This window comes from Apiospora marii (genome assembly GCF_038362585.1).
Source record: "Apiospora marii strain CBS 49790 chromosome Unknown utg000009l_segment0_segment0, whole genome shotgun sequence".
Taxonomy (NCBI): Eukaryota; Fungi; Ascomycota; class Sordariomycetes; order Amphisphaeriales; family Apiosporaceae; genus Apiospora; species Apiospora marii.
Genome location: NW_027117381.1, coordinates 124,621 through 147,785, shown reverse-complemented (window position 1 = coordinate 147,785; position 23,165 = coordinate 124,621). Strand labels below are relative to the sequence as shown.

The following is a 23,165-nucleotide window of genomic DNA, read 5'->3' as shown; positions in this document are numbered from 1 at the left end:
TCTGGAGAAAGCACATCCCACGCCCTTCGAGCTTGTTTCTGTATGTCTTGGTGAGAGTGGTGGCAAGCTCCATTCTGTCCGTGTTGACTTGTAGGCAAGTAAGCAGCATGGACTCTCGTGACTTGGTTCAGAGGTATACCTACTTTGCCCATACATCCGCCATTTGAGGCTGACATCGATTTGCTAGATGCATGCGGAGCTGAAACCGGAAATCTGCCGGCTGGATGATTGGGCAGGACGAAAGAATTACAGTAAGCATGCGTCTTTCTGTTTCCTTGTCGTGTTACTCCCGCCGTGTGCGCTCGTGAGTTGCGAGATTGCATGTTGGGAATCTGACGTTTTCGTGTAAATGCCGCACCTGGGTCCCGGCGGCAAGAGCCCAGAACCTCCCTCGCCTGACACACACACATGCGGATCCAAAGTCGGAAAGGGGGGTTGGGTTGCACAGAGATGAATTTGGATCACGAAGCCTGTGTGGCAAAACTGATCTGCAGGCGACGGAGACATGCGCCGGAGCGATGCCCGACGCCGTCGCCACCGGCGCGCAAGAGGCCAACAATACCTCCCACTGCCAAGAATGCGACTAAATCCGAGGATGGTGACCACGGCGGGAAAGCAAATCTCGAGGCGGGGAAGAAACGAATAGCATAATGCAATCCGTAGTGCTTTGAGTAGACATCCGCAATGCGGACTTGTTGGTTACACATGCCATTGGGGATAATGCGAGTGACCTTCCCAGGCAAACAGAACATGTTTCTTGGCATCGTTTGGCGAGATGCAGTCAGCTTCCCGTCAGCAGTTGACATGCCAGGAGACGAAAAGAGGAGCCAACTTGCGCCTGCCACCCCAAGCTCGCTGCTGACCGTCGGAAGAAATGACAATCATGCTGCTTAATTCCGTGATATTACCACGAAATGATGTCAAGGGGATATGATTCGAAGAAATAATATACAGAGCCTCTATAGACCACTATCCGGCCTCCATCTATACACACTGAAGGCAGACTGTCTGTCCCTGCCCCTGCCCCTGCCCCTCTCGAAGAAATATGTACGACTCGCAAATGTGACTTGCTTCCCATATGCTGTGGTATATCCTCCCCGCTCCCCCTTACTTGTTCCACTGCTGGAAAATCGGGAAATCTAAAAATGCTTGGTTGACGAAAGCGGAACTAAACGAAAAGCCCTAGCCTACTCCCAAAACGCCATACTCTACAGCCCTCTCGCTGGCTAAAACCAATAATATACGCTCGCGATTCTCTCGTCGTCCTCTTCTGCTTCACCACTGTCCGTTTCCCCTTTTCTGATCGAAACCTGGGATTCCGTTTCCAGGATTTCCAGCTGCAACCGGCCGCACGTACCCTGCCAGGGATCTGAGCTGGTCTGCCCGACTCCGCCTGCCTACTCGGGCTTCTGCGCATACCAAAAGTACATGTTCCAGTAACGGTGGACCGAGTCGTCGTTGACGGCCCGGACGGCGGCGGCGCGCCAGAGCTCGCGCTCGACCTCGTTGAGGCCGAGCACCGACAGGGGTTTGCCGCAGAGCGCGGGCAGGACCTCCTGGATGGCGGTGCGGAGGTACCAGCCCGCGAGCCGGAGCTTCTTGTCGCGGGCCCACTGGCCGACGGGGATCTTCTTGACGACGCACTGCACATTCACAAAGCCGGCATCCCTGAGCGGCCCGTCGAGATTAGCGGCCAGGGCGGTGTCGCAGCCGATGCGGCGGAAGGCCTGCTGGAAGAGCTTGTAAAAGTCGAAGGCCGGGTCGTTGGGCGGCATGGTGCCGTCGTCGCACTGCATCCAGGCGTGCAGCTCCTGCCACTCGACCCAGCCGCCGGGCTTGAGGTTGGCGTAGACCTGCTCGCACATCTTGGGCACGTTCTTGAGCACGGCCGACATGGTGCGGAAGTGCACCAGGTCCCAGCCGTCGCCGTTGAGCCACTCGTCCTCGCAGTCGTCGATGAGGAACTTGACGTTGGGCGGCAGCCACACCGGCTGGATCGGCGACAGGTCGATGCCCATGACCTCGGCGCTAGCGAACTGGTCGCCCACTAGTAAGAGGCAATATGCCAAGGTTAGCTGAAGTTATTACAGTGCAAGTGCAAGTGTGCAAGTGCTGAGAAGGGGTATGTGCCACGTCATATGCGCAGGGCTGAGAGGAGGCTAAGGTGAGTCAGAAATTGGCGCGGGTGGGTGGGTTGGTTGCGCGTGCGCAAAGTCATGCTCCCCCGCGTCGTGGCAAACCAGGAACCATATGAACATAGTAAAGGAAGCACTAACCTTCTATTGCCCAGATGCCTATGTCACGAGAGATAGTTTGGTCAGCAATGGGTCCATCAGAGCTGCTGGCGCATTCTTCTTACCGGTGCCCGTGCCGATGTCGATGATCTTCTGGGGGTAGTCGCCGACGGGCGCGTAGAAGAGCTTGCCGTCGGTCATCTCGAGCATCATGGCGTGCTTCATGTCCTCGCGGCTCTGCTCGAGGTCGTCGTTGGGGATGGGGTAGCGGCCGTGGCGGTAGCTGTGGTAGCGGCGGCCGTTCTCGAACGTGTGGTTGTAGACGCTGCTCGAGATGGACGTCGACGCGTTGGACGAGCCCGCATCCCACTCCTCGGGCTCGAACTCGTTGCTGTCCACCGAGTGGTTGTCGTCGACCGCCTCGATCACGTCCTCGTTGTTAATGTTGGCGATGCCGCCCGCGCTCTCCCCTATCAGCGGCTGATTCAGGTGGTGGTGCTCATCATCGGCGGTGGCGGTTAGGGGCGCTGCTGGCGCCGGGAGTGGCGATGCGACCGCGGCCGGGGCGCGCGCATCGGCGCTGCTGTTAGTTGCATGATCTGGTGATGTCGTTGTTCCTGCTGCTGCTGCTACTGCTGCTGGTACGGGTGTTTCTCCGGCGGATACGTGGATGGGGTTGGCAGGCGGATCAGCCTTCTGTTGTGGAGTGGAGGAAGACATGGTTTATTATTTTTTTATTTTTTGGTTGAATTTATTTTTTCGGGCGGGTTTCCACCGAGAGATGGGGAAATGTCGTCTCACTCGATGCAGACTTCAGATTCCTTGCTAGAACTATTGCGCGCAACAAAAAAAAATCAAGGCACGACGAGAGGCTTGGAGATGGGGTAGGAAAAAACAAGGGCGAGAAGGCAAAGAGGCGCAAAGGAAAACCCATCGGGAGGAGTTAGCAGCAAATGAGACTGGAGGAATTGGATCAATTGCAGTTACGTAGATGGAGTTCTAAACTCCATTAAGATGCTATGTCCGGCCAAGTGCTGCTATGATGGGATTTTGAGTGGGAACAGGGGTCGGGGGCCAGGTGAGAGGAGGTGAGGGGCCATTCAATCAATCGACATGGATAATGGATGACATGGTGGATGGGGATGGATGGCAGACAATTGCGCCGGCGGGATTGACTGGCACTGACCTAGGTATCCGTTATCTCGACTCCAATTGACGACAATTTGGAATTACTGACCGCGAAGACAACAACTCCGTGAAGACACATTGGAATCAGATCATCTGATGCGACTTGATCGACTGTGATTTGCCAGGACCAGCATCGCGCGCGAATCGTGCTGGACCCAAAGGGCCTACGGGCCTACCAGGGGCCCAAGAGAGGGGAAGGACTGGACTCGGGAAGGAGGGGCAATATGCAAAGAAGTGTGCGCGACTGCGACATGAAAATCGGGTGGCCAGCCATCGAGTCCCTCTTCTGGTCCCTCTTCACAGGCTCCCAGGCAGCCAGGGTCTCGAGTCCTCTTTTTTTCTCATTCTCATTGATACACGCTGACGCTTGACGCCTTGTAGATCTTTGTCTATTTTCTCTTTGCTCGGCCGACGGACAGGGGGGCATGTGGCATGGCCATGGCATGCATCGGTGCCCATACGACCTGCCTACTTGATTGATTGAACCGACAAAGACTACAGTTCTGACTACATGTACATACATCATGTACGTGGTATTCCGGAATGCCTGTAAGCTGCTCACTGGTCATGTCATCTTTCATGTCCTGTCGATCATATGGGATGACGATGGTAGGATAAGAAAAGGGTGGATAGCTCCGTCGGCCTCAGCAGTAGCGCGGGGTTGGCAGACCTCGAACTTGCAAGGCTTGGGAATCCAAGGCGCCGCCCTCCAGCTATTTCCCACTGCATAGTAGCACTGCGTGTTGTGTGTACGACGTGACACGGCGTGCCTATGAGATGTGCAGACCTCGGAAGCATGTATCAGATGCGGTGCATGGTGGTCAGTTGCACCGCATACCTGAGCACTCGTCCCCCTGTTGGGATTAATAACGAGGTGAGGGAGGAAGGTGACAGGAGTGTAATTCCACTGAATGTGACTCCGACATGCAGGCAGGAAAGGTAATGGCCCTGTATATCTGCAGGTGAGTAAATTGTTAGCCCGGCACATTTCGGAGTGGAATAGGTAACAGATGGGCGCTCTCTGGCATGGCTTACCTTGCTGAGCTTCATCGACAATAAAGATGAGGCGCCTGTTGCTGGGAAGAAGAGCCAAATATAGTAAAACATGCAGCAGGTGAGACTCGTATTCATGGTCTTGACAGAGTATGCAGCCCAGTACTTACTCAATTAGGCACGCTGGAGGGAAGCCGATAGGCCGTCGAGGCCTGCCAGAGGTCCCAAGGACTCTTGCTTTTGGACTTGCTTTTCCCGTGGTCTCGTGACAGGCCAGCTCACTGTCGCCAAAGACAATGAGCCTTGGCGTTGGGTATGGGTAGATTCTGTACAGGACGGGGCCTACTGTAGGTCTAGGTTAGTTGATATGACATGTAGGAATCGCATTTCCCATGCATGTCTCACTCCTCGGTCTTGGTTCCGCGGAATCAATCACGTGGGGCTGTTGCTTTCCCATTCCCATTCCCACGGCGCAATCAGTGCTCGGTTCTGGGCTCGGCTCGACTCCGACTCCGACTTCGATTTCCTTCTGGCTCTCAGCTCGTTCAGCCCTTTTTTGATCGGCCTTTTGTATGTCAGAATTCAACCACAAGTACATGCAATTGTCTCGCACCCCAAAAAAGGGCACCCGGCAACTGGCCTGACGTAACGAACCCCCCGACACGAACCATCACGTTGACAGGAAACGGCCGTACTAGCAGCGAAACAAAGCAGGTAGATAGCAGGCCATTTCGGGTTGGCGCGCCATCGCCGCCGTGCCTTGCCAGCCACGAAGCGGCCATGTCTTTAGCCAATCTCTCACCGAAATACCCCAATCTCCTCCAACTGCATACGTTGACATATCCTTGGGGTGACATCCACGACACTGTCTATCCATCAGCCAGCCACGTGGTGGTGCAGTTTAACTTGCCCCCTTCGAAAGAGGCAGGATTTCCGGACGATTGAACAACAAAACAACAATGTGAACCCGGCGCCCTGGCGACTATCGAAATTCCCCATATGCACGCAGCCGCATATGGGCCATTGTCCATGCACGGCAGCTGCGTTACTGGAAGCTCACTGATTTCCTGTGTCATGTTGATGTCACACGATGATAAACTTCCGTTCCCCCAGTTATCTGAGACCATTGGGCACTGCTCTTCCACCTGCATGTGTGGAATTCGCTGGTCCCTATCTCCCTGCCCTGCCAGCAAGTAAGCGGCGGTCAGTGAATTTGACAGCGAAAGCACCACCGCCAAAGGCGTACTACGGTATTCCCGGCATCTATTGTTGCTTGCTCGGGGTTCATTTCCTCTAGTCTAATGGCTCTCGCTCTTTCCAGCACACCGGCTTCCTCTTGCTTACTCAATCTGACTGAACAGTAATTTGCTAGAAGTGGTCGGAAACGCTAGAATCCAGCCGCGGAGGATAAAGCATAAGGACTTAGCTTACATCTTAGGCGCCTTGCAGTGTTTGAAGCTGTTGGCATGGGGATATGGTCCAACTTTTGATGATCGACCGTGCAGTTGCTGGCTAATACCGCTCATCTGCCCCTAGTCGATGGCGAGTAGGCATGCCAGGTAAAAAGTACCAATGGAGGAAGGGGCTCGCTTGGCCATGGGTTTGGGATCGTGGACTGGCCTGGCCTGGCCTGGCTGGACGGTGAAGTGAACTGGCGGCGGGCGGGCTTTAGAACAAAGCGGGGATTGTTTCTGGAAGAAGTCGACACAGGCATCCCCTGGTCAGCCGAACCCTGGACAGCTCAAGCTAATACGCCCAGAGAGAAACGGTGGCATTTGTGCGTCCGAAAAGGGCAAGTCTGCACTTATGGTCAAATCGAGCAAGATAGTATAGTAGTATCTTTATCTTTTATTTCCAGCTCCGTACGGAGTAGCTCTCTGCCCTATGCGAAAGCAAAGAAAGAATGACGGCGGAACCTGTCTGTCTGTCTCGGATTGGACTGGACTCAATGTGGATTTTTGCCGATACCCGACACCCGATTGCCAATTAAGGCGCGAGGCCATGTTTCTGGCCTTGCAGATACGCCATGTACCTCACAAATTGCACAGTAGGACTAGATAGATTGCCATGGCCGCCTCGGAGGCGACCTGCTCTATGCAGACCCAGTGACTTGCTAGTCATGTATCGTGTCGCTGTTGCTGTGGTTCCTCTCCCCCTTCGTGCTGACCAAGGCCTAACCTAATAAGACAACAGCTATGACATGGCATCCTTCAATTACGTCGTGGCCGGCTTTCCTCCAGTCTTATGCGATGGCCAGATGTCTAGTCTTGTTGCCAGTCACCCTTCAATTCCACCATACCATCACTCATCCTCAAATGCCCAGCAACCAGACGTCACTTTTCCTTGCCGGAGGCGCCCTGGAGTTTGGCCGAAATTCTCCGGGATCCCGGTCCGAGCAGAAACTGGTCCTACATGAGGAACAGCCCGTCCATTGCGTCCAGCCGCCCCCATGCGAGAAAAAAAAAAACAAAAAAAAAAAAAAATTACTGCGCTCGCGCTCATGCAAGGACATATCCGCTCGCTTCGGGCACCCCAGCTAGTCCTTGCGTGTTTCCCTTGATTAAAGTCACTTGCGGTGCTACTTTTTGCTGTGCACTGCCTTTTACCCCCTCCAATCCCGGCCACGGGAGCCGCAGCGACTGCCTGCCGTTGCGTAGGTGCAGCAGCAGCAACAGGCGCCCGTGGATAATAAGCGGTCCTGCGTAAGTAGCGGCGACGAGACACTTTCCCGCTTGGGACTACCTAGTTTGTTGATATCACGAAGCGGATGATGCACCTCATCTGCATCTTCAACAAGCTACCTCCGCTCCGGCTAAGGCAACCTTAGCGCGACTATGTACCGTACCACCAGTCTGCCTGCGATTTGCTGTGCATGCATGCGCTTGCTTACTTCTTCAGCTGTCAACACTAACTAGACACAACCCACGCCTATATCACCTGAGTGATATGTCAAACCGCAAGCGCGCAAGGATCTCCCCCGATGTTGCGCATCGCAACCAACGTTTCTGATCGCCTAGAGGACCCGATTAACAGAACCCCAAGCCCGAACCAGCCAGTGCGGCGACCAGGTCCTGGTCTGGCCATGCCGAACCAGGAGAAAACAGATGCGCTAGGTATTTGTCTTTGTCTTGTCGATTGTACTGTTACTATGTGCCCTGCTCTTCCCTGCTCTACCTGCCTGCAACAGTAAACTACAACATCAAATCTGTGCCTACCTACTTACCCTACTTGGCTCCTACTGGCCAATGGAGACAGCCGCCTTACTCAAAGCAGCCTATGCAGAGGAGGCGGCGACCCACAAACCTAAAGTGCCCAGCAGAGGAGAGGGAGGGAGTAAGTACTAAGCGGTCAGTTTTCCGGTCTCCTCCATTTGGGCCCCATTAATCGGAGCTAGCTCGACTATGTGTATCACCGGTAGACGACGTGAGAGTCGTTGGACGTCAACAAAAGAGTGGGAAAGTTCAAAGACATCGATCATCCAGGACACCTGTTTCCCCACGCGCGCTACACATTTCCTTCTTTGACACTATACCTACAGTACCTTAGGTACTAACTGGCAATGCTACTTGGCCCGTCCGTACCCTTGCTTTGGTATGTACATGGCTACTTGGGTAGTGGGTTAAGTATAGTTGTGTGTGTGTACCTACAGTACCTGACCTACCCTCACGATCGCATCTCGACAGAGGATTCGCATCGTCCTATTCATCCCCCCTACCCTTCTGGCTCTCGACTCGCTCGGTGCGGAACCCCCTGCGCCTCCCCTGCTCCCCCTGCCCCCCCCTGCTCGAGCCCGCTGCCCGCCTGTTACCACAGATGCCGCTGCTTGGATTTGCTGGCTCCTCTCGACGGAGGAGAGGGGAGGGACCCTGGCTGCTGCGTTCTGGCTGCTGCAACTGCTTTGGTCCTTTCCACCTATGTAGGCCGGCCTCCACCCCCAGCCTGGCTCATTATGTCATGCATGTCAATCCGACGGTGCTGATCTCGGAGCTTCGACGATGCCACTTCTCGGGAGATGAAAATATCTCTGTGACCCTGGAAAATGGGTGCGCCCGCCCGCCGCCCCTCCCGTCTTCCCTTAGAGGGATCAGTAAAGTAGGTACATACTTATCTATCACCAGCAGCATGTAGGCATGTATCTGTTGATGTATGTGAATTCCGGTCTTCGCTTCTGCTCCACCGTACTGGCTCAGCCCTGCCTTCACGTCCACCTCTCACACACCTCTTATTACCTGCTTAGACGCCTCTCTTTTCGCATTTTGCTCTCAAACCGCACACCGTTGCTTACGCCCTTCCACATACCTCATACACACATACATCGGGATCCATATCTCTGCCATATCCTCCTATAAGGTTTCCGCCACGGCCCGCTTTGCATCGGTTGGCTGAGAGTCGTGTGTGCGTATGTGTACTTGAGGCCCGAGATATCCAGAGAAAGGAGCCAGGACCAACGTCTCCGGCCGGATCTTTTTTTCATTTTTATCTGACTTTTGACTTTGGTTGACAGCAGGAAAAAGTCTCGTGGTCCATTACATCTAGTCCTGCATACGTATTGCTCCGTGGGGGGGCAGCCATCATGCTTCTGACCAGACACTTTCGACGGCGTTGTTATTACTCTACATACTTACTCTCACTCTCATCACTCTGAATCTCAGCCTGACGCGTCGCACGTCGTCCTCACCTGCATCTCGTCGCTAACATCGCTACCGGCGGGCAAACAAAAGGCGGCTCTGGGATTACTTACTTAGCTGCTTACTTCCAAGCAGCATCCATCATACTTAAGGTTCCGGCTGTCTGTCTTCCGCTTGCCATTCATCTCTCGCGGCCGGACTTAGATGTGTCTGTCTACTACACCTGGCCATTCCTTGTTCCCTCCCCCCTTCTCCTCGACGACGACCACCAAGCATCGCCACTACGACATCGAAGCCGACGCCGAACAACCTTGTGTTCTGATCTCCGTCCCATCCTTGATCACGTCCCTCCTTCGGCCAACAACAACAACAACACCTGCTGGTCACTTGCAGTCATCCTTCCCAACCACCGGGATATACTTACTTCATCCATCCATCACACTTTCCTCTCTCTTTTCACAGACTCACCATGAGTTCGTCTTCGCGGAAACGTATCGCCACCAGCGGCGTCTACTTCACCAATGCCGTCTACTTCCCGAACCACAAGATCTACAGCGGCTTCACGCCGGGCATGATGAACTACAGCTGCATCAGCCACGTCTTCTACGGCTTCGCGAGCGTGGCCATGGACGGATCGATCTTTGTAAGTCGCGGCAGTCCCCCCTGACCCTACCTGACCCTACCCACCCAACCCACCCAACAACACTATGGGTGACGGGAGAGGAAGCGAGGTGGAGCGGACGACTCCACCTCGCTTCCTCTCCCTTTACCTTTCAGATCGCCCCCGTATCTCCCACCTGCCCTCCCCAAGGTTTGAGACATGGCATCATATCCTAGAGTCCCGGAATCCATCGATATGCACGATCATGCAACCAGGCGAGACAAAACATCCCAGGCTAACTTAAGCGAACCAACGAACAGCTCAGCGACGAGTGGGCTGACACGCAAGCCCCCTGCGACGGCGTCCAGGGCGGGCTGGGCTCGCTGATGCACCTGAAGCAGGCGCACCCGCACCTGCGCGTCGTGCTGTCGGTGGGCGGCAGCGGGGCGGGCGGAACCTTTCCCATGGTGGCGGCCAACGCGCTGCTGCGCGACAACTTTGCGCGCTCGGCCAAGGGGCTGGTCGAGGCGTCGGGGCTGGACGGGATTGACAGTGAGTAAAGGATGAGACAATTCCGCACCCGCACGCATACACACCTCACATCGAGATGAACCGGCAAGGCATCGGCCACTTGATGGTTCTCTTTACATTCTGCCTCCCGCCCCCCTCCCCACTTGTTCCTCCCTTCCGTATAACCCTGATCCAAGTCGCACATTTGTCTTACTTACCTCCTTTCCCCCCCCTCTAGTCTACTGGGAATACCCCTCGGACCCGCAGCAGGGCGCCGACTTCGTGGCGCTGCTGGACGCGGTGCGGCAGTGGCTGCCCGACGACCAGTTCATCGTGACGGCGGCGCTGCCGGCGGACCGGTCGCTGCTGAGCTGCATCGACCTGCGGGCGGCGACGTGCTACCTCGACAGCGTCAACCTGATGGCGTACGACTTCTACGGGCCCTGGACGCACCGGAGCGGGCACCACGCGCAGCTCTACTCCATGTCCTCCTCTTCTTCTTCGTCTAAAGGAGGAGCAGACGACAGCCCCTCGGCGGCGGGCGCGGTGGCCCACCTCGTCAGCCGCGGCTGCCCCGCCTCCCGCATCAACCTGGGCATCCCCGTCTACGGCCGCAGCTTCCCGGGCGTGACGGGGCCCGGCACCGCCCCAAGGGCGTCGGAGGCGGCGAGGACGGGTCGGGGGCGTTCGAGTACCACCAGCTCCCCCGCCGCGGCGCCAAGGAGGTCACGGACAAGCGGGTTGGGGCGGCGAGCTGCGTGGGCGGCGATGGGGGTTTCGTGAGTTATGACAATCCGGATACGGTCAAGATGAAGGCGCGGTTTTGCAAGCAGAAGGGGTTAGGGGTATGTTGTTTTTCTTCTTCTCCTCTTCGTGCTCTGATCTTCTTGTCTTGCTGCCCTACTACTCGGCTCTTGACTGCTATGCCATGTGTCAAAAACATGGGAGGAGTTGGAAGAGGTAAAGGGGGAGGACATGCAAGATTAGATCCGGGGTAGTTCGGATGACATTTCCGCGCGTGCCCCACCCACCCACACTCTCGGAGAATTTCCCTTGATTGCTGACTGACTCTGTGTGTGACCAGGGACTGTTCTACTGGACAGGGCCGGCCGACGCCCAGGATACGTCGCGGAGTCTGGTGGCGGCGGGTTTCCGGGCATTGCACACGTCCTAGTCGTTCGTTTGACGGATGACACCCAGATCACGTTGGAGGGATATTTTGCAATTGCATTTCATCACTCGCAATGAGAGGGGAGGGAGACAGGGAGAGCGCGTCGTCAACCTATTCTCCGGAGATGTATACTGGGATTCAGTTCACGAAGGGGGGAGCTTTTACTTCACATTTCACCACATCGGGGGGCTTTTGGCATTCGAGCTGGCGTCATGGCGTTTGCATTGAATCGATGGCCTCATTGCACCTTTTTTTTATTTTGTTACTTCTTACAATGCTTTACGGTCCACATGCTACGGGAAGGAAAGGCATGGGCACGGGATTACCTAGGTAGAGGAAAAAGGAAGAAAGGGAAGAAGGCATATATAAAACAGAAATGACAAAAGGTTTTGGCTGGCGATCATTTGTTTGTCTTTAGCGTAGCGTAGCGGGCGATTCACATGTTTTGCAGGGGGGCATGGCACTGGCACGTCACTGGGGAAGCCCAACTCAATCGAGCCGTTGGAAGTTTCCAGGGATTGGGGACTCGGAATGCTACAGATTGGATGCACGCAGCTGGCCGATGGATTTCGGTTGCATTGAATGAAAAATCCATCAGTATCATCATACTCTCTTGGCTTCGTGAATTTGGAACATAAAACACACTGGAGCTGAAGCGCAGGAGGGCATCTAATCAATCAATCTCCCTTATTCCACGTATAGCGCAGGTACCTCCCTCGAGGCGGGCCCGGCAAGTGCCGTGCGCCGCCTGTTGACAGCACAGCTGCTACTAATGGAATCCCCAGTAAGGCAAGGCAAGGCAAGGGCAATGCAACACCGTTTCAAACAAGTGGTCGACTCTTCACCATCCATCCTCCCTCTCTCAACACCAATTGCGCCCGGATCGAGCAATATAAAGAGGCCTGCAACCCACGCAAGCTTTGGAAAGGCGCCGTCACTCATGGTCGGACAGCCAAGTCTCAGACACCACCCAAGATGAATGGTAGTGCAGGGGAGTCGCTGTCGCTGGACGCAGGTTAGCTTGCCTTTCTAATAAGTCGAAACCATCACCACCAAGCTCCCCTCTCGAAGACTGACACGAAATACCGCGACGCTTTGCATACAGTTCACTACGACCCGATCGATCATTTGAACCTATTGTTCGCCCACCCGTCGACCGTCTCCTCGATCTCCCGCGTCTCCACGAACCTCAACAAGCAGAACAATGCGCTGTCGACCCAGATCACCGAGCTCGAGACGGCCCAGGCCTACGGGCCCGACTCCTCCCTCGAGCGCATGCAGTCCGCCCAGGCCGAGCTTGCCGGCCTGTTCCGCAAGATCGAGACGGTCCGCTCTCGCGCCATCCAGACGGAGCAGAACATCACCAGCATGACGGCCGACATCAAGCGCCTCGACGGCACCAAGCGCAACCTGACCCTGTCCATGACCGCCCTCAAGCGCCTGCAGATGTTGACGACCGCCTACGAGCAGCTGCGCGGGCTTGCCAAGACCCGCCAGTACCGCGAGTGCGCCTCCCTCCTCCAGGCCGTCCTGCAGCTCATGCGCCACTTCAACAGCTACCGCAGCATCGACCAGATCGCCACCCTCAGCCGCGGCGTCGGCGACCTGCAGCGCGAGCTGCTCGAACAAATCTGCGAGGACTTCGAGCTGGCCTTTGCCAAGGGCGAGGTGGCGGCCCGCCGCAACGTCCTGGTCGAGGCCTGCGGCGTCATGGACGCGCTCGGCGACGCGGCCCGGCAGCGCCTAGTGGCCTGGTACGTCAACACGGAGCTGCGCGAGTACCGCAAGGTCTTCCGCGGCAACGACGAGGCCGGCAGCCTCGACAACATCGGCCGCCGCTACGCCTGGTTCCGGCGCATGATCAAGACGTACGAGGAGGAGCACTACGGCATCTTCCCGCCCCACTGGAAGGTCGGCGAGGTGCTCGCCACCGCCTTCTGCGACGGCACCCGCGACGACTTCAAGGGCATCCTCGAGCGGAGCATGCGGCGCACAGACGGCGTCAAGATCGACGTCAATCTGCTCCTCAGCTGCCTCCAGGAAACCATGGACTTTGAGCAGGGCCTGGAGAAGAAGTTTGCCGACCGGCCGCGGGCCAGTATCGATACCATCAACTCGGTCACCTCTTCCGACGAGCGGACGCAGAGCTTCCACGGCTCCGTTTCGGTAGCCTTTGAGCCCTACTTGAGCCTCTGGGTCGATTCGCAGGACAAGGCCTTGGCCTCCATGATACCCCGCTACAAGGCGCAGCCCCTGATCCCGCCCGATGAGGAGTTCTCGCCGCAGGCCGTCATCAGCTCGGCCATTGAGCTGTTCCATTTCTACAAGGTCACGTTGTCGCAATGCGCGAAGCTGTCTACGAGCGAGAGGCTGCTGGACCTGACGCGGACGTTCGCCAAATACCTGGATGAGTATGCGCAGCAAGTACTCTTGGCTATCCTACAGAGGAGTCCGCCCTCGGGGGCCTCGGTTCACGACGTGATTTTGGTCTTGAACACGGCGGACTTCTGGCACACCAACTCGGAACAACTAGAAGACAGCATCAAGAAACGGATCGACCCCGAGTTTGCATCCAAGGTGGACCTGTCGTCGCAGGCCGACTCTTTCCTGGGCGTCGCCAGCGCTGCCGTCGGCGACCTGGTCAACAAGGTGGAGCAGGAGTGCGAGGTGGCCTGGCGCGAGATGAAGAACACGAACTGGAGCAAGATGGAGAGCGTGGGGGACCAGAGCTCCTACGTGGGCGAGCTGGTGAAGCAGGTCAACACCAAGACCGAGGAGATCCTGGGCGTGGTGGTCAAGCCGCAGTACGCGAGGGCCTTTGCGGACAACCTCGTGGAGCATCTGTCGACTACTTATATCTCCAACATCGTGCAATGTCGACCGGTCTCCGAGGTTGGCGCTGAACAGGTAAAGCCTTCCCTGCTTTCTTGGGCATATCCCTTCACTTACCATGACATAACTTGCTGACACGCGATGACAGATGCTGCTCGACAAGTACGTCCTCACGAAAGCGTTTGAGAACCTCTTGTCGTACCATAACCCGTCCTCGGAGGCGCACGTGCCCCCGGCCGGCTTCGTCAAGCGCGTCAACGCGTCCATGACGCGGATCGACCCCTTGCTCAAGACGCTGCAGGTGCGGCCGTCGCCGCCCGAGGGGCTGGTACAGGCGTACCTGATCCACATCGGGGACCGGTCCGACACCAACTTCAAGAAGATCCTGGAGCTCAAGGGCGTGCGCAAGCAGGATCACGGCCACCTGCTGGAGCTCTTCATGATCCACCGCGACAGCGCGAGCAACGACAAGCTACTGCAGCAGAGTCCCTTACTGACGCCGCTGCTAAGCAGTAATGGTATTGGCAGCACGGGGCTGGGCATCAGCATGGGCAACACCGGCCTAGGGATCGGGGGCACTGCGGGCGCGGGCCAGGGTGCCACGCGGTTCGACCCGACGTCGCTGGGAGAGAAGCTCCTCAACGCGGCCCGCGACGGCGTCGAGCGGATCGGCACGCCCGCGGCGCAGCAGGGCGGCGGGGGTCCCGGCGGCAGCAGTGCCGGTGGCAACAGCGTCGGCGGGGAGAAGGGCACGATCAACGATAATCTGAAGAACTTTGGCAAGTTCTTCCGCCGGGATATCGGGGGGCTTGGGGTCCGGTTTGGGGGGAAGGGGAGTATCGATGAGACGAACCGTTGAGATGGGGGATGTAATGAGAATGAGCGAGTATGTACATTCTGATGCTTCAAATACTCTACCTTACATAGAAACGGGGTAATATTGAGCCATGCAAGTCATCCGTTGCTCAACCGAAGTATACAGTGTGCTTGTGGGTGAGTACATAACTACCACACCAGGTTCGAGGCCAGTCTTGAAGGTTCACATTCTCAGCAAACCCCAAATACACAGGTTACATCCGTACTTCTACCAGTAACTATCACTCCTCTCTCCACCGGATACTCCAGTTCCCCTTGGCGAAGCTGGGCTCAACCACCTTCCCCGACATGACGGCCTCGCAAAACCTCCTGTTTTTGGTATCCTCTCCTCCTTTCCCGTCGCCCCCCTCGCCATCCTCGCCGTGACCCTTTTTGGCATGTTTCTTTCCACCCCCCTTCTTCGCTTTACTGTTGCTACCCCCTTCCTGTCCGTGATCGTGCTCCTCGTCCGGGACGACGAACCCGAACGCCACCCCCGCCGCGCGGCGCACCGCACCATCTCCCGCTCGCGCGCCCGGCGCTGGCCCGCGCGGCGCTTCCGCAAGGACTCGGCGGTCTCGTCGGCGCGCTCGGCCCGGCCCTTTTCGCCGCCCACGCTGCCGTTGACTTGGGAGACGGACTGCGGGGGGCGGATGCGGGTGCCGCTGCGGACGGAGAGGCGGGCTTGGACGTCAGGGTCGAGGTCCTCGTTGGCGTTGTGGCTTGGGGGGTGTAGGGAGAGGGCGTCGTGGGGTAGCGACTGTTCTTTCTGGGGATGGTGCTCCTGTGATGGGTGGTGTTCATCGGCGGTATCGTCTTCTTGGCTACTTCCTTTGCTGCTGCTCGTGCCGGGTCGCTGCTCCTCGGGATCACCATCGTCTTCGTCGCCTCCTTCCTCTTGCTCGCGGTGGTGCGCGAACACTGCGTCTTCGACCATGGAGCACGAGACCAAGATCCGGGCATCGCCCTTGATCTTCTTGTTGTTCCTCTGTTGGTGCTTATTTCCCTTACTACTCTGCTTCGGCTTGTCCGCCGCCCAGCCAAAATCCTTGACATCGGCCTCCGCAGCTCCAGCCGTCGCGGCCGCTTCATCCTTCCCGTCACCGTCCTTGCCCGCCACTTCCTCACCTAACAAGAACCGCACAAACACCCCCTCAATCTCCCGGTCCAGCTTCCCCGGCTTCCGGCCCCGGCACCGGCTCGAGCAGTACTTGACCGCCGTCCCTGATCCTACCGCCCCCTCCGTATTGTCACCGCCCTTGTTGTGCTGGTTCAGCTGGCCGTGGACCTGCTTGCGCTGCCCGATGACGCGCCCGCACGCGTGGCAGTATGGCGTCGCCTCGCCGCCGGGCAGCAGGTAGTACGGCGCCGGCGTGGCCTGCGACTTGGCGGGGCGGGACCAGCTGTCCATCCAGCTCATCTTGGCGGTAGTGCTGCTATTGCTGGGCTTGGCCCTGGTGGAGGTGGAGTAGGAGTGATGAAGATGACAGCGGTGACGACTTCGATCGAGCTTCGTTATATGAGTACCAGAAGGAGTGACAAGAAACGGCTGCTTCTGTTGTTGCAAAGTCTGGATAGGTCCGTAGCCGCGCCGAAAGGACTTGTTCCAACAAGCAAGATTGGGAGAAGACCTGATGGATGCGATGATGAACAGCTGTATGATAGTTTCGTCCGACCTCTGGAATAACAGTCGGGTTTTAAGAGATATCATAGCATGTTCAAGTTGCGTGCAATCGTTGATTGAGTTCGGATCGGGGTCGTTGGGCACGGCGATATATACAACAACAGACAGCGGCAGAATAATGATGTCATCAGGGTCCAGATCCTCAACCTTCCTTACCCATGTCTAAATCAGTCGTACTGGGAAATCTCCTACTAGGCCGATGATGATCTCCCAGTTGAATGTACGATTACCACTTCACATCTGCTTCGAAGACTGTCGAGTTTATGGGACGAGTTGGATTGAACACCCATCAAATACGCTGGTGACCGTCCACTATGCCTTACCTCACTCAACAATGAAGCCTCCTGTCATCACCACATCACCAATCGATATGCCCATTCAACTTCATCCCAAACCTCAAGTTTCAAGATAGGTTCCTAGCAGAATGTGATGTATTTGTTACCACTAGTACTAATTATGAACAATCGTCGTCTCGTAGTTTCGGCGTCGATACAGCCCCGTTTCGTGTGTTTGCCATGATCCGCTGTGGAACAGGGCAAACCAACCCAATCCTTCTTCGTTGACGTACCAGAAATCTGCCTGCTGGCTGCATACACGCTGACGCCATGGTAATGGATGCGGGAAAGGACATGGAAGCTTGCGTGGTCAAGTCGCTGGAATCTTGCTATTCTTCATCTCCCTCTTCTTATTTCTTCTTCCAACCAACGTCCTCATGGCCGCCCCGACAGCTTCCTCGGCGCAAGGATATCGATCGATGGTGACAAGGGTGTCAAACTCCATTATTAGGTCATGAGCTGAGCAAGTGCTCGACAGCGCCTTGCACGCTTCCGCCACTCCGCCGCAGGGCCGCAATGTTCCGGTCGAAGTCGTAGAATCCCATATCGTTCAGCTGCCTCAGCTGGTCGGCGTAGCGCTCCTCGGGCGGTCTGTTGTCGACGGGTGCCGGAGAACCACCGCCACCGGGCGAGTTCATACCCATCATTTGCATCATCTGCATTAGGCCTTCATTAGAGATCGGCGGCATGCCAGGAGGGAGACCGTAGGGGTTGGTAGCGCCGGCACCGGCACCGGCACCGGCACCTGCGCCTGCACCAGGCATGCTACCAAACAGGGCGGCGAAAGGGTTGGAGGCCGGATTGGACCCCGCAGCGCCTCCAGCGGCGGCCCCAGAGTTTGCGTCGCCGGATTGCGCCTGGGTTCCAGCAGCCGCAGCGTCTCCAGTACCTCCGGTAGCACCACCAGAAGGCTGCGTGCCAGCAGCTGGCTGTTGTCCGGGCGGGGCGCCCATACCCATGAAAGGGTTACCAGCACCCAGCAGAGCGGCGAAGGGATTGCTGGCATCTGCGCCGCCTCCCGGTGCCTGGCCGCCAGGAACTCCCAGACCAGCCCAGGACATGGGATCGAAGGGGTTGGGTTGTCCGGCCGCGTTATTGTTGCCACCAGCACCAGCCGCGCCGCCTTCGTTGTTTGAGGGCGTGTTGTCCGTTACGCCAGGCGCCGGGAATGCGCTCGCGCCGCCTTGCTGGCCTCTGAGTGCGCGCTGCATGCGGGCGGCGCTGCGGAGAGCGTCGGGGTTCGTCATCATATGGCGAAACATGGGCGATCGCAGGATCTCGCGGGCGTTGGGGTTGTTGCGCAGCATGGGGTTCTGTTGGATCATCATGTCGAGGAACTGGTCGTTGTTCATCATCTCGTTCATTTGCTGGGCCACGTTGGGATTGCTGAGCATGTTGGCCATCTGATCTTCGTCCATCATGGAGCCAACCATCTGTAGAGAAGAAACATATGTCAGTTTTCGGTGTGCGACATGCTCGGGTTCGCGTCATGTTCCAGGGACAACTTACACCACCGTCGGGTCCGAACATGTCAGCCGAGGGAAGGCCAGTCAGGCCGGCATAACGTGCGCCCGTCAAGCCTGCCAGAGGGTTGTTGGCAGTGCCGGCAGCCATGTTGGTCGGCACCTGGGGCGCGGCGGGTGTCGAGGAGGAAGCGGGAGGAGCGGGCGCGGGGTTGCTGGCGGCGCTCTTGACCAGATGTACCGTGTTGCCCGACTTGATCTTGTAGGTGCTGAGCGGCTCCTCGTTCTTCATGACGCGGCCCGAGTAGATGAGGCGCTGGCGCTCGATGGGGATGTCCTCGAATTCGGAGCCGGCGAGCTTGGTCTTGAGGTCGTGGACCGAGGCCGTCTCGGCCATGGTGATTGTGTGGTTGCGATCACCAGACGTCTTCACCTTGAAGGTGACCTGGGCATCCGAAGAAGCCTCTGCGTTGTCGGCCATGGCGAGGCGACAGTGGTTGTTATCGGCGCGGGTTGGTGTTGGTACGGGGAAGAGGTTCGCAAGTGGTGAGAGGAAATCTGAGGTTTAGGTGGTCGGTCGGTGGTTGTTTCTGGTATGGGGAAGTTGCTGCTTCTGAGCGCACGCCACTCGTCTGGATAAGTCCAACTAAAGTAGAGAAGGGTGGATGTTTGCGCAGTGGAGGGGAAGTGAAACCAAGCTGAAAAAAAGAGAAAGGCTTTCCTTTTTTTGCTTCGAACCAGTAAATGCAGGGAAGGTACTCTATTGAGCTGAAATACGGAAGCCACACCAATGATATGCCGTGTTGTGTTGACGATAATGCAGATGTAGAGGAAGGGATTGGGATTGGCGAAGATGGGTGATGGTGGTGTGTCGTCAAGTGGAATGGTGGGGCGATGCTAGAGAGAGGCAGACAGTGAATATCGAACTGAACTGCGATGGACGTCAATCAATGATGACTTGGAAGGGGTCCGGCGGTGGAGATGCACTGGCCAAAACCGCCCAAGTCCCTAAGCTCAGTGCAAAGCACTCGCTAAAGCTGGCTGCCTTAGGGAAGGCGTTGGAAAAACTGGGGATGGGGCAGAATGACGACAGTCACTTCCAACTGGATTGGAATAAAGAACGCAGGCAAGACAATGCCGCCGACGACGCAACCTCTTTTGATTTGGAACTTATGTACGGCCTTTTTACTACCAGCATGCCAATTGAAGGTAATGACTAACAAACAAAGCTGACCTATTCTATTTCCGCCTGCTGATTGCCCATTAAGCTCGACCTAAACCCGGGTATTTACAGCTGGCTCCGGATTTAAACACCGGCCATGCCCATGTTCTCTTGGCATCCATTGCGTTCCATACATGTATCTCTTTATATGGACGAACACCAGCACCCGTATGTTGTCCAGACCGGCCCGATGACTAACTGCCTTATTGGACTTCTTCTGCATCCATAGCTCCTGCTGGGTAACCTGTCAGATTAGGCAGGTATCCGTCGACCTCTCTCGATTTATACAACTACACCTGTCGCCTGTGTGCTGTGTCGCATTTGAATGTTGCTGGTTACTTAGGGGACCCTGGATCTGCAAGCACTGGCCAAGAACCACGGACGGGTACGCAACAGGTGTTTCGGCCGATGTGCCGCTTGGGGCTTTCTGGGGTCGGTTGGGGTACCTCGGCTCGTCTCCCCCGTATTATCCAACCACCTTGTCTTGAATCTGTATCATCTTGGGAAGTGTAAGTAGTAAATAACCATCAACTTTTCCGTGACACATAATCCATCTTTCCCATTGTTCCAAACATTCATATCCAAAATGAAGGGAATTCAAGTAGCACAATATGTAAAGGTGAGTGAATCCCGTGTTGTCTCCTACGGCACATGTTGTCATTTGTCCGGCATTGCACTCTACATCTCACTAACTCCGTTCCCCAGGGCCCAAAAGAGCTCAAGGTCACTGAGCTCGCCGACCCGAAGCCAGGCCCTGATGACTATTTGATCGAAGTGCACGCGGCGGCCACCAACTTCTTCGACATCCTGCAGATCCAGGGCAAATACCAACACCAACCGCGTATGTTTGTTTCTCTGTACCTAACCGTTGAATGAGCCGCTGACTTAACTCTCATCGAGCAGCCTTCCCCTGGGTATCCGGCGCCGAGTTCTCCGGCATCGTCCTCGCCACCCCAAAGAACAGCAAATCCCCCAAGTTCCCCGTCGGCAGCAAAGTCTTCGGCGCCAGCCAGGGCGCCTACGCCACGCAAGTGTGCGCGCGCGAGGTGCAGCTCCTGCCCGTGCCCCAGGGCTGGTCCTTCGAGGACGCCGCCGGCCTCTTCGTGACGGCGCCCACGAGCTACGGCGCCCTGGTCCTGCGCGCGGGCGTCAAGGCCGGGGACATCGTGCTCGTGCACGCGGCGGCCGGCGGCGTGGGCCTGGCCGCGGTCCAGGTCGCCAAGGCCTTCGGCGCCACCGTCATCGCGACGGCGGGCTCGGCGCGCAAGCTCGAGGTCGCGCGCGCCTTCGGGGCCGACCACGTCATCGACTACCGGGAGCCGGACTGGCCCGACCGGGTCAAGAAGCTGACGCCGGGCGGCAAGCGCGGGGTCGACATCGTCTACGACCCGGTGGGCATGGTGGACAAGAGCACCAAGTGCATCGCGTGGAACGGGCGGATCCTGATCGTGGGCTTCGCGGCCGGCAGCATCGAGAAGGTGGCCATGAACAAGGTGCTGCTCAAGAACATCAGCCTCGTCGGCATCCATTGGGGCCAGTACGCCGTGCACGAGAAGGAGAGCGTGCCGGTCGTCTGGGAGGGCATCGGTAAGCTCATCGCGCAGGGCAAGTTCCGCGGCACCACCTTCACCGACCAGGAGTACGTCGGCCTCGAGCGGATCCCGGACGCGCTGCTGGCGCTGGGCGGAAGGGAGACTTGGGGCAAGGTCGTGGTGAAGGTGCCCCAGGGAGCGCAGAGCAAATTGTAGGTGGTCATAGAATAACGGCTCTCTACAGTTGTGATCTACCTAAATCAAGCGTTGAACTGCAGCACCGGCATCTAGTGACATTTCCATACCAAGCCAACGCTCGAGGAACGTCCAATACCCGCTGAAAGTAGATTTGACGTTGAATATTTCAAGATTGGAATGAATAACTGTTGATTCCAGTGCCTACCAGTGTTTATTCCACTGTACAGTTGAAAAGATCCAGCCTTTCTCCTACGGTAGAGATCAGTAGAAACATGCAACGCTTTACTAGATACGTATCACGATATAACACAACGCTAAGAAATATCCTCCTTCAGAAACGCATGGTCGCCGTAGCCCATATGCCGGATTTGGATCTGCATGCTGTCGAGCACCCGCCGCTTCATCCGGGCCTCGGACTCGACAATGTCCGTGTTCAGGAACGCGCCGTGCGTCGACCGGAACTCGTGCTTCTTAAGGATCCCCCACATGCGCACCATCTCGTCGGGCGGCAGCGGGATCATGTTGGGGATGCTCCACATGAACGCGTAGCTGTTCATGCCGCGCGGCCGGTGCCGCGCCTCCCCACCGCGTTCTCGCGCCAGCTGCCGAGCCCCGCCGGCGTCGTGAGGAGCGTGTCAGCGATGAGCAGGCGCCGCCGGTACAGCAGCACGAAGGAGCCGGGGAAGTGCCCGCCCAGCTTGAGGACCTTGATGCCCGACGGCGAGGCCTGCTGGAGCCGCTCCTGCGGCTGCCCGCTCTCGTCGAAGTGGCTGGGCTTCAGGTCGAGCTCCAGCTCCGTCGCCTCGACGAAGACCTGGTGCTCGTCCGACGTCTGGGTCAGCCACTCCTTGTCCTCGGCCGCGAGGTAGACGGGGCAGTTGAAGGCGCGCGCCCACTCGAGGTGCGTCGAGTAGTAGTGCGGGTGGGAAATGACGATGGCGCTCAGCCCGCCCAGGGCGCGGATCTGGATGAAGGTCCACTCGTCCAGCAGCGACACGCAGTCCCAGAGCACGTTGCCGTGGCGCGGGGTGCGGATGAGGACGGCGCGCTGGCCGATGGCGAACTTGGGCTCCGTCACGATCGACGTAAAGGCCCAGCCGTCGCCGCCGTCCTCGTCGCCGCCCTCGGGCAGCGAGGTGCGCGAGAAGAGCGGGGTGAAGATGTTGTGGTGGTTCGACTCGCGCAGGGCGTCCAGCGTGGTGAAGGTCTGGCCCGTCCGCGGGGTGTACTGGCGCGGGTCGTCGCAGATGAAGCACGACTTGACGGCCTGCGGGTTGGCGCTGGGGAACTGGGTGCCGCATGCCGTGCAGACCAGCCAGTCGCCCGTTTGGCCGGGGTCGTAGTCGTAACTTGGCGGCTCTCCCTGTGACGACATGATTCAATGATTGATCTGATTCAGAAGAATTCTAGCTTTTTTTTCTTCTCCCATTCAACGATGTCATTCACGTTTGTCGAATCTCAATTCTCGAATGATGCCGGCCTTAATGCATCACGTCATTGCGTTAAACCTCGGCACGCCCGTCCTGCAATGAGCTCCGGATATTAGTGGGGTAACTTAGGTAGCTGCTACCTATGAACACATGTAGGCCTACCTCTGACTGGCATCTCGTCAACTTCGGCACCATTGATTGTGTCAGCAGGAACGTTTTTCAATGTGGATTTCGTGAGTGTTCCATTGGCAACGACTTGGGCATCTGCGACCAGGAATATTGGCGTGGC

General features: G+C 57.1%; 9 protein-coding genes across 9 annotated transcripts; 4 read left to right on the top strand and 5 right to left on the bottom strand.

Moving 5' to 3' along the window:
- Positions 1-1,397: 1,397 nt before the first annotated feature.
- Positions 1,398-2,954, bottom strand: PG985_011531 (S-adenosyl-L-methionine-dependent methyltransferase; the record flags this gene model as incomplete). Its single annotated transcript, XM_066831298.1, has 3 exons — positions 1,398-2,047; positions 2,277-2,294; positions 2,360-2,954. The coding sequence occupies 3 exons, from the start codon at positions 2,952-2,954 to the stop codon at positions 1,398-1,400; spliced, it is 1,263 nt and encodes a 420-aa protein (XP_066679348.1).
- Positions 2,955-7,395: 4,441 nt separating this feature from the next.
- PG985_011530 (uncharacterized protein) lies at positions 7,396-8,335 on the top strand (the record flags this gene model as incomplete). Its single annotated transcript, XM_066831297.1, has 4 exons — positions 7,396-7,528; positions 7,603-7,748; positions 7,962-8,006; positions 8,099-8,335. The coding sequence occupies 4 exons, from the start codon at positions 7,396-7,398 to the stop codon at positions 8,333-8,335; spliced, it is 561 nt and encodes a 186-aa protein (XP_066679347.1).
- Positions 8,336-9,512: 1,177 nt separating this feature from the next.
- On the top strand, positions 9,513-11,328 carry PG985_011529 (glycoside hydrolase superfamily; the record flags this gene model as incomplete). The annotated part of the gene is given in 5 exon segments (XM_066831296.1): positions 9,513-9,686; positions 9,965-10,196; positions 10,393-10,757; positions 10,772-10,999; positions 11,239-11,328. The coding sequence occupies 5 exon segments, from the start codon at positions 9,513-9,515 to the stop codon at positions 11,326-11,328; spliced, it is 1,089 nt and encodes a 362-aa protein (XP_066679346.1).
- A 972-nt stretch (positions 11,329-12,300) lies between these two features.
- PG985_011528 (uncharacterized protein) lies at positions 12,301-15,016 on the top strand (the record flags this gene model as incomplete). Its single annotated transcript, XM_066831295.1, has 3 exons — positions 12,301-12,340; positions 12,431-14,232; positions 14,306-15,016. The coding sequence occupies 3 exons, from the start codon at positions 12,301-12,303 to the stop codon at positions 15,014-15,016; spliced, it is 2,553 nt and encodes an 850-aa protein (XP_066679345.1).
- Positions 15,017-15,254: 238 nt separating this feature from the next.
- PG985_011527 (uncharacterized protein) lies at positions 15,255-16,432 on the bottom strand (the record flags this gene model as incomplete). The annotated part of the gene is made up of 2 exons (XM_066831294.1): positions 15,255-15,342; positions 15,492-16,432. The coding sequence occupies 2 exons, from the start codon at positions 16,430-16,432 to the stop codon at positions 15,255-15,257; spliced, it is 1,029 nt and encodes a 342-aa protein (XP_066679344.1).
- A 1,051-nt stretch (positions 16,433-17,483) lies between these two features.
- PG985_011526 (uncharacterized protein) lies at positions 17,484-18,975 on the bottom strand (the record flags this gene model as incomplete). Its single annotated transcript, XM_066831293.1, has 2 exons — positions 17,484-18,464; positions 18,541-18,975. 2 exons carry the CDS (start codon positions 18,973-18,975, stop codon positions 17,484-17,486), a joined length of 1,416 nt encoding a protein of 471 aa, XP_066679343.1.
- A 1,327-nt stretch (positions 18,976-20,302) lies between these two features.
- On the top strand, positions 20,303-21,464 carry PG985_011525 (NAD(P)-binding protein; the record flags this gene model as incomplete). The annotated part of the gene is made up of 3 exons (XM_066831292.1): positions 20,303-20,335; positions 20,422-20,557; positions 20,620-21,464. The coding sequence occupies 3 exons, from the start codon at positions 20,303-20,305 to the stop codon at positions 21,462-21,464; spliced, it is 1,014 nt and encodes a 337-aa protein (XP_066679342.1).
- A 296-nt stretch (positions 21,465-21,760) lies between these two features.
- On the bottom strand, positions 21,761-21,985 carry PG985_011524 (metallo-beta-lactamase family protein; the record flags this gene model as incomplete). Its single annotated transcript, XM_066831291.1, has 1 exon — positions 21,761-21,985. The coding sequence occupies one exon, from the start codon at positions 21,983-21,985 to the stop codon at positions 21,761-21,763; it is 225 nt and encodes a 74-aa protein (XP_066679341.1).
- Positions 21,986-21,999: 14 nt separating this feature from the next.
- PG985_011523 (beta-lactamase-like protein) lies at positions 22,000-22,821 on the bottom strand (the record flags this gene model as incomplete). Its single annotated transcript, XM_066831290.1, has 1 exon — positions 22,000-22,821. The coding sequence occupies one exon, from the start codon at positions 22,819-22,821 to the stop codon at positions 22,000-22,002; it is 822 nt and encodes a 273-aa protein (XP_066679340.1).
- Positions 22,822-23,165: the final 344 nt, after the last annotated feature.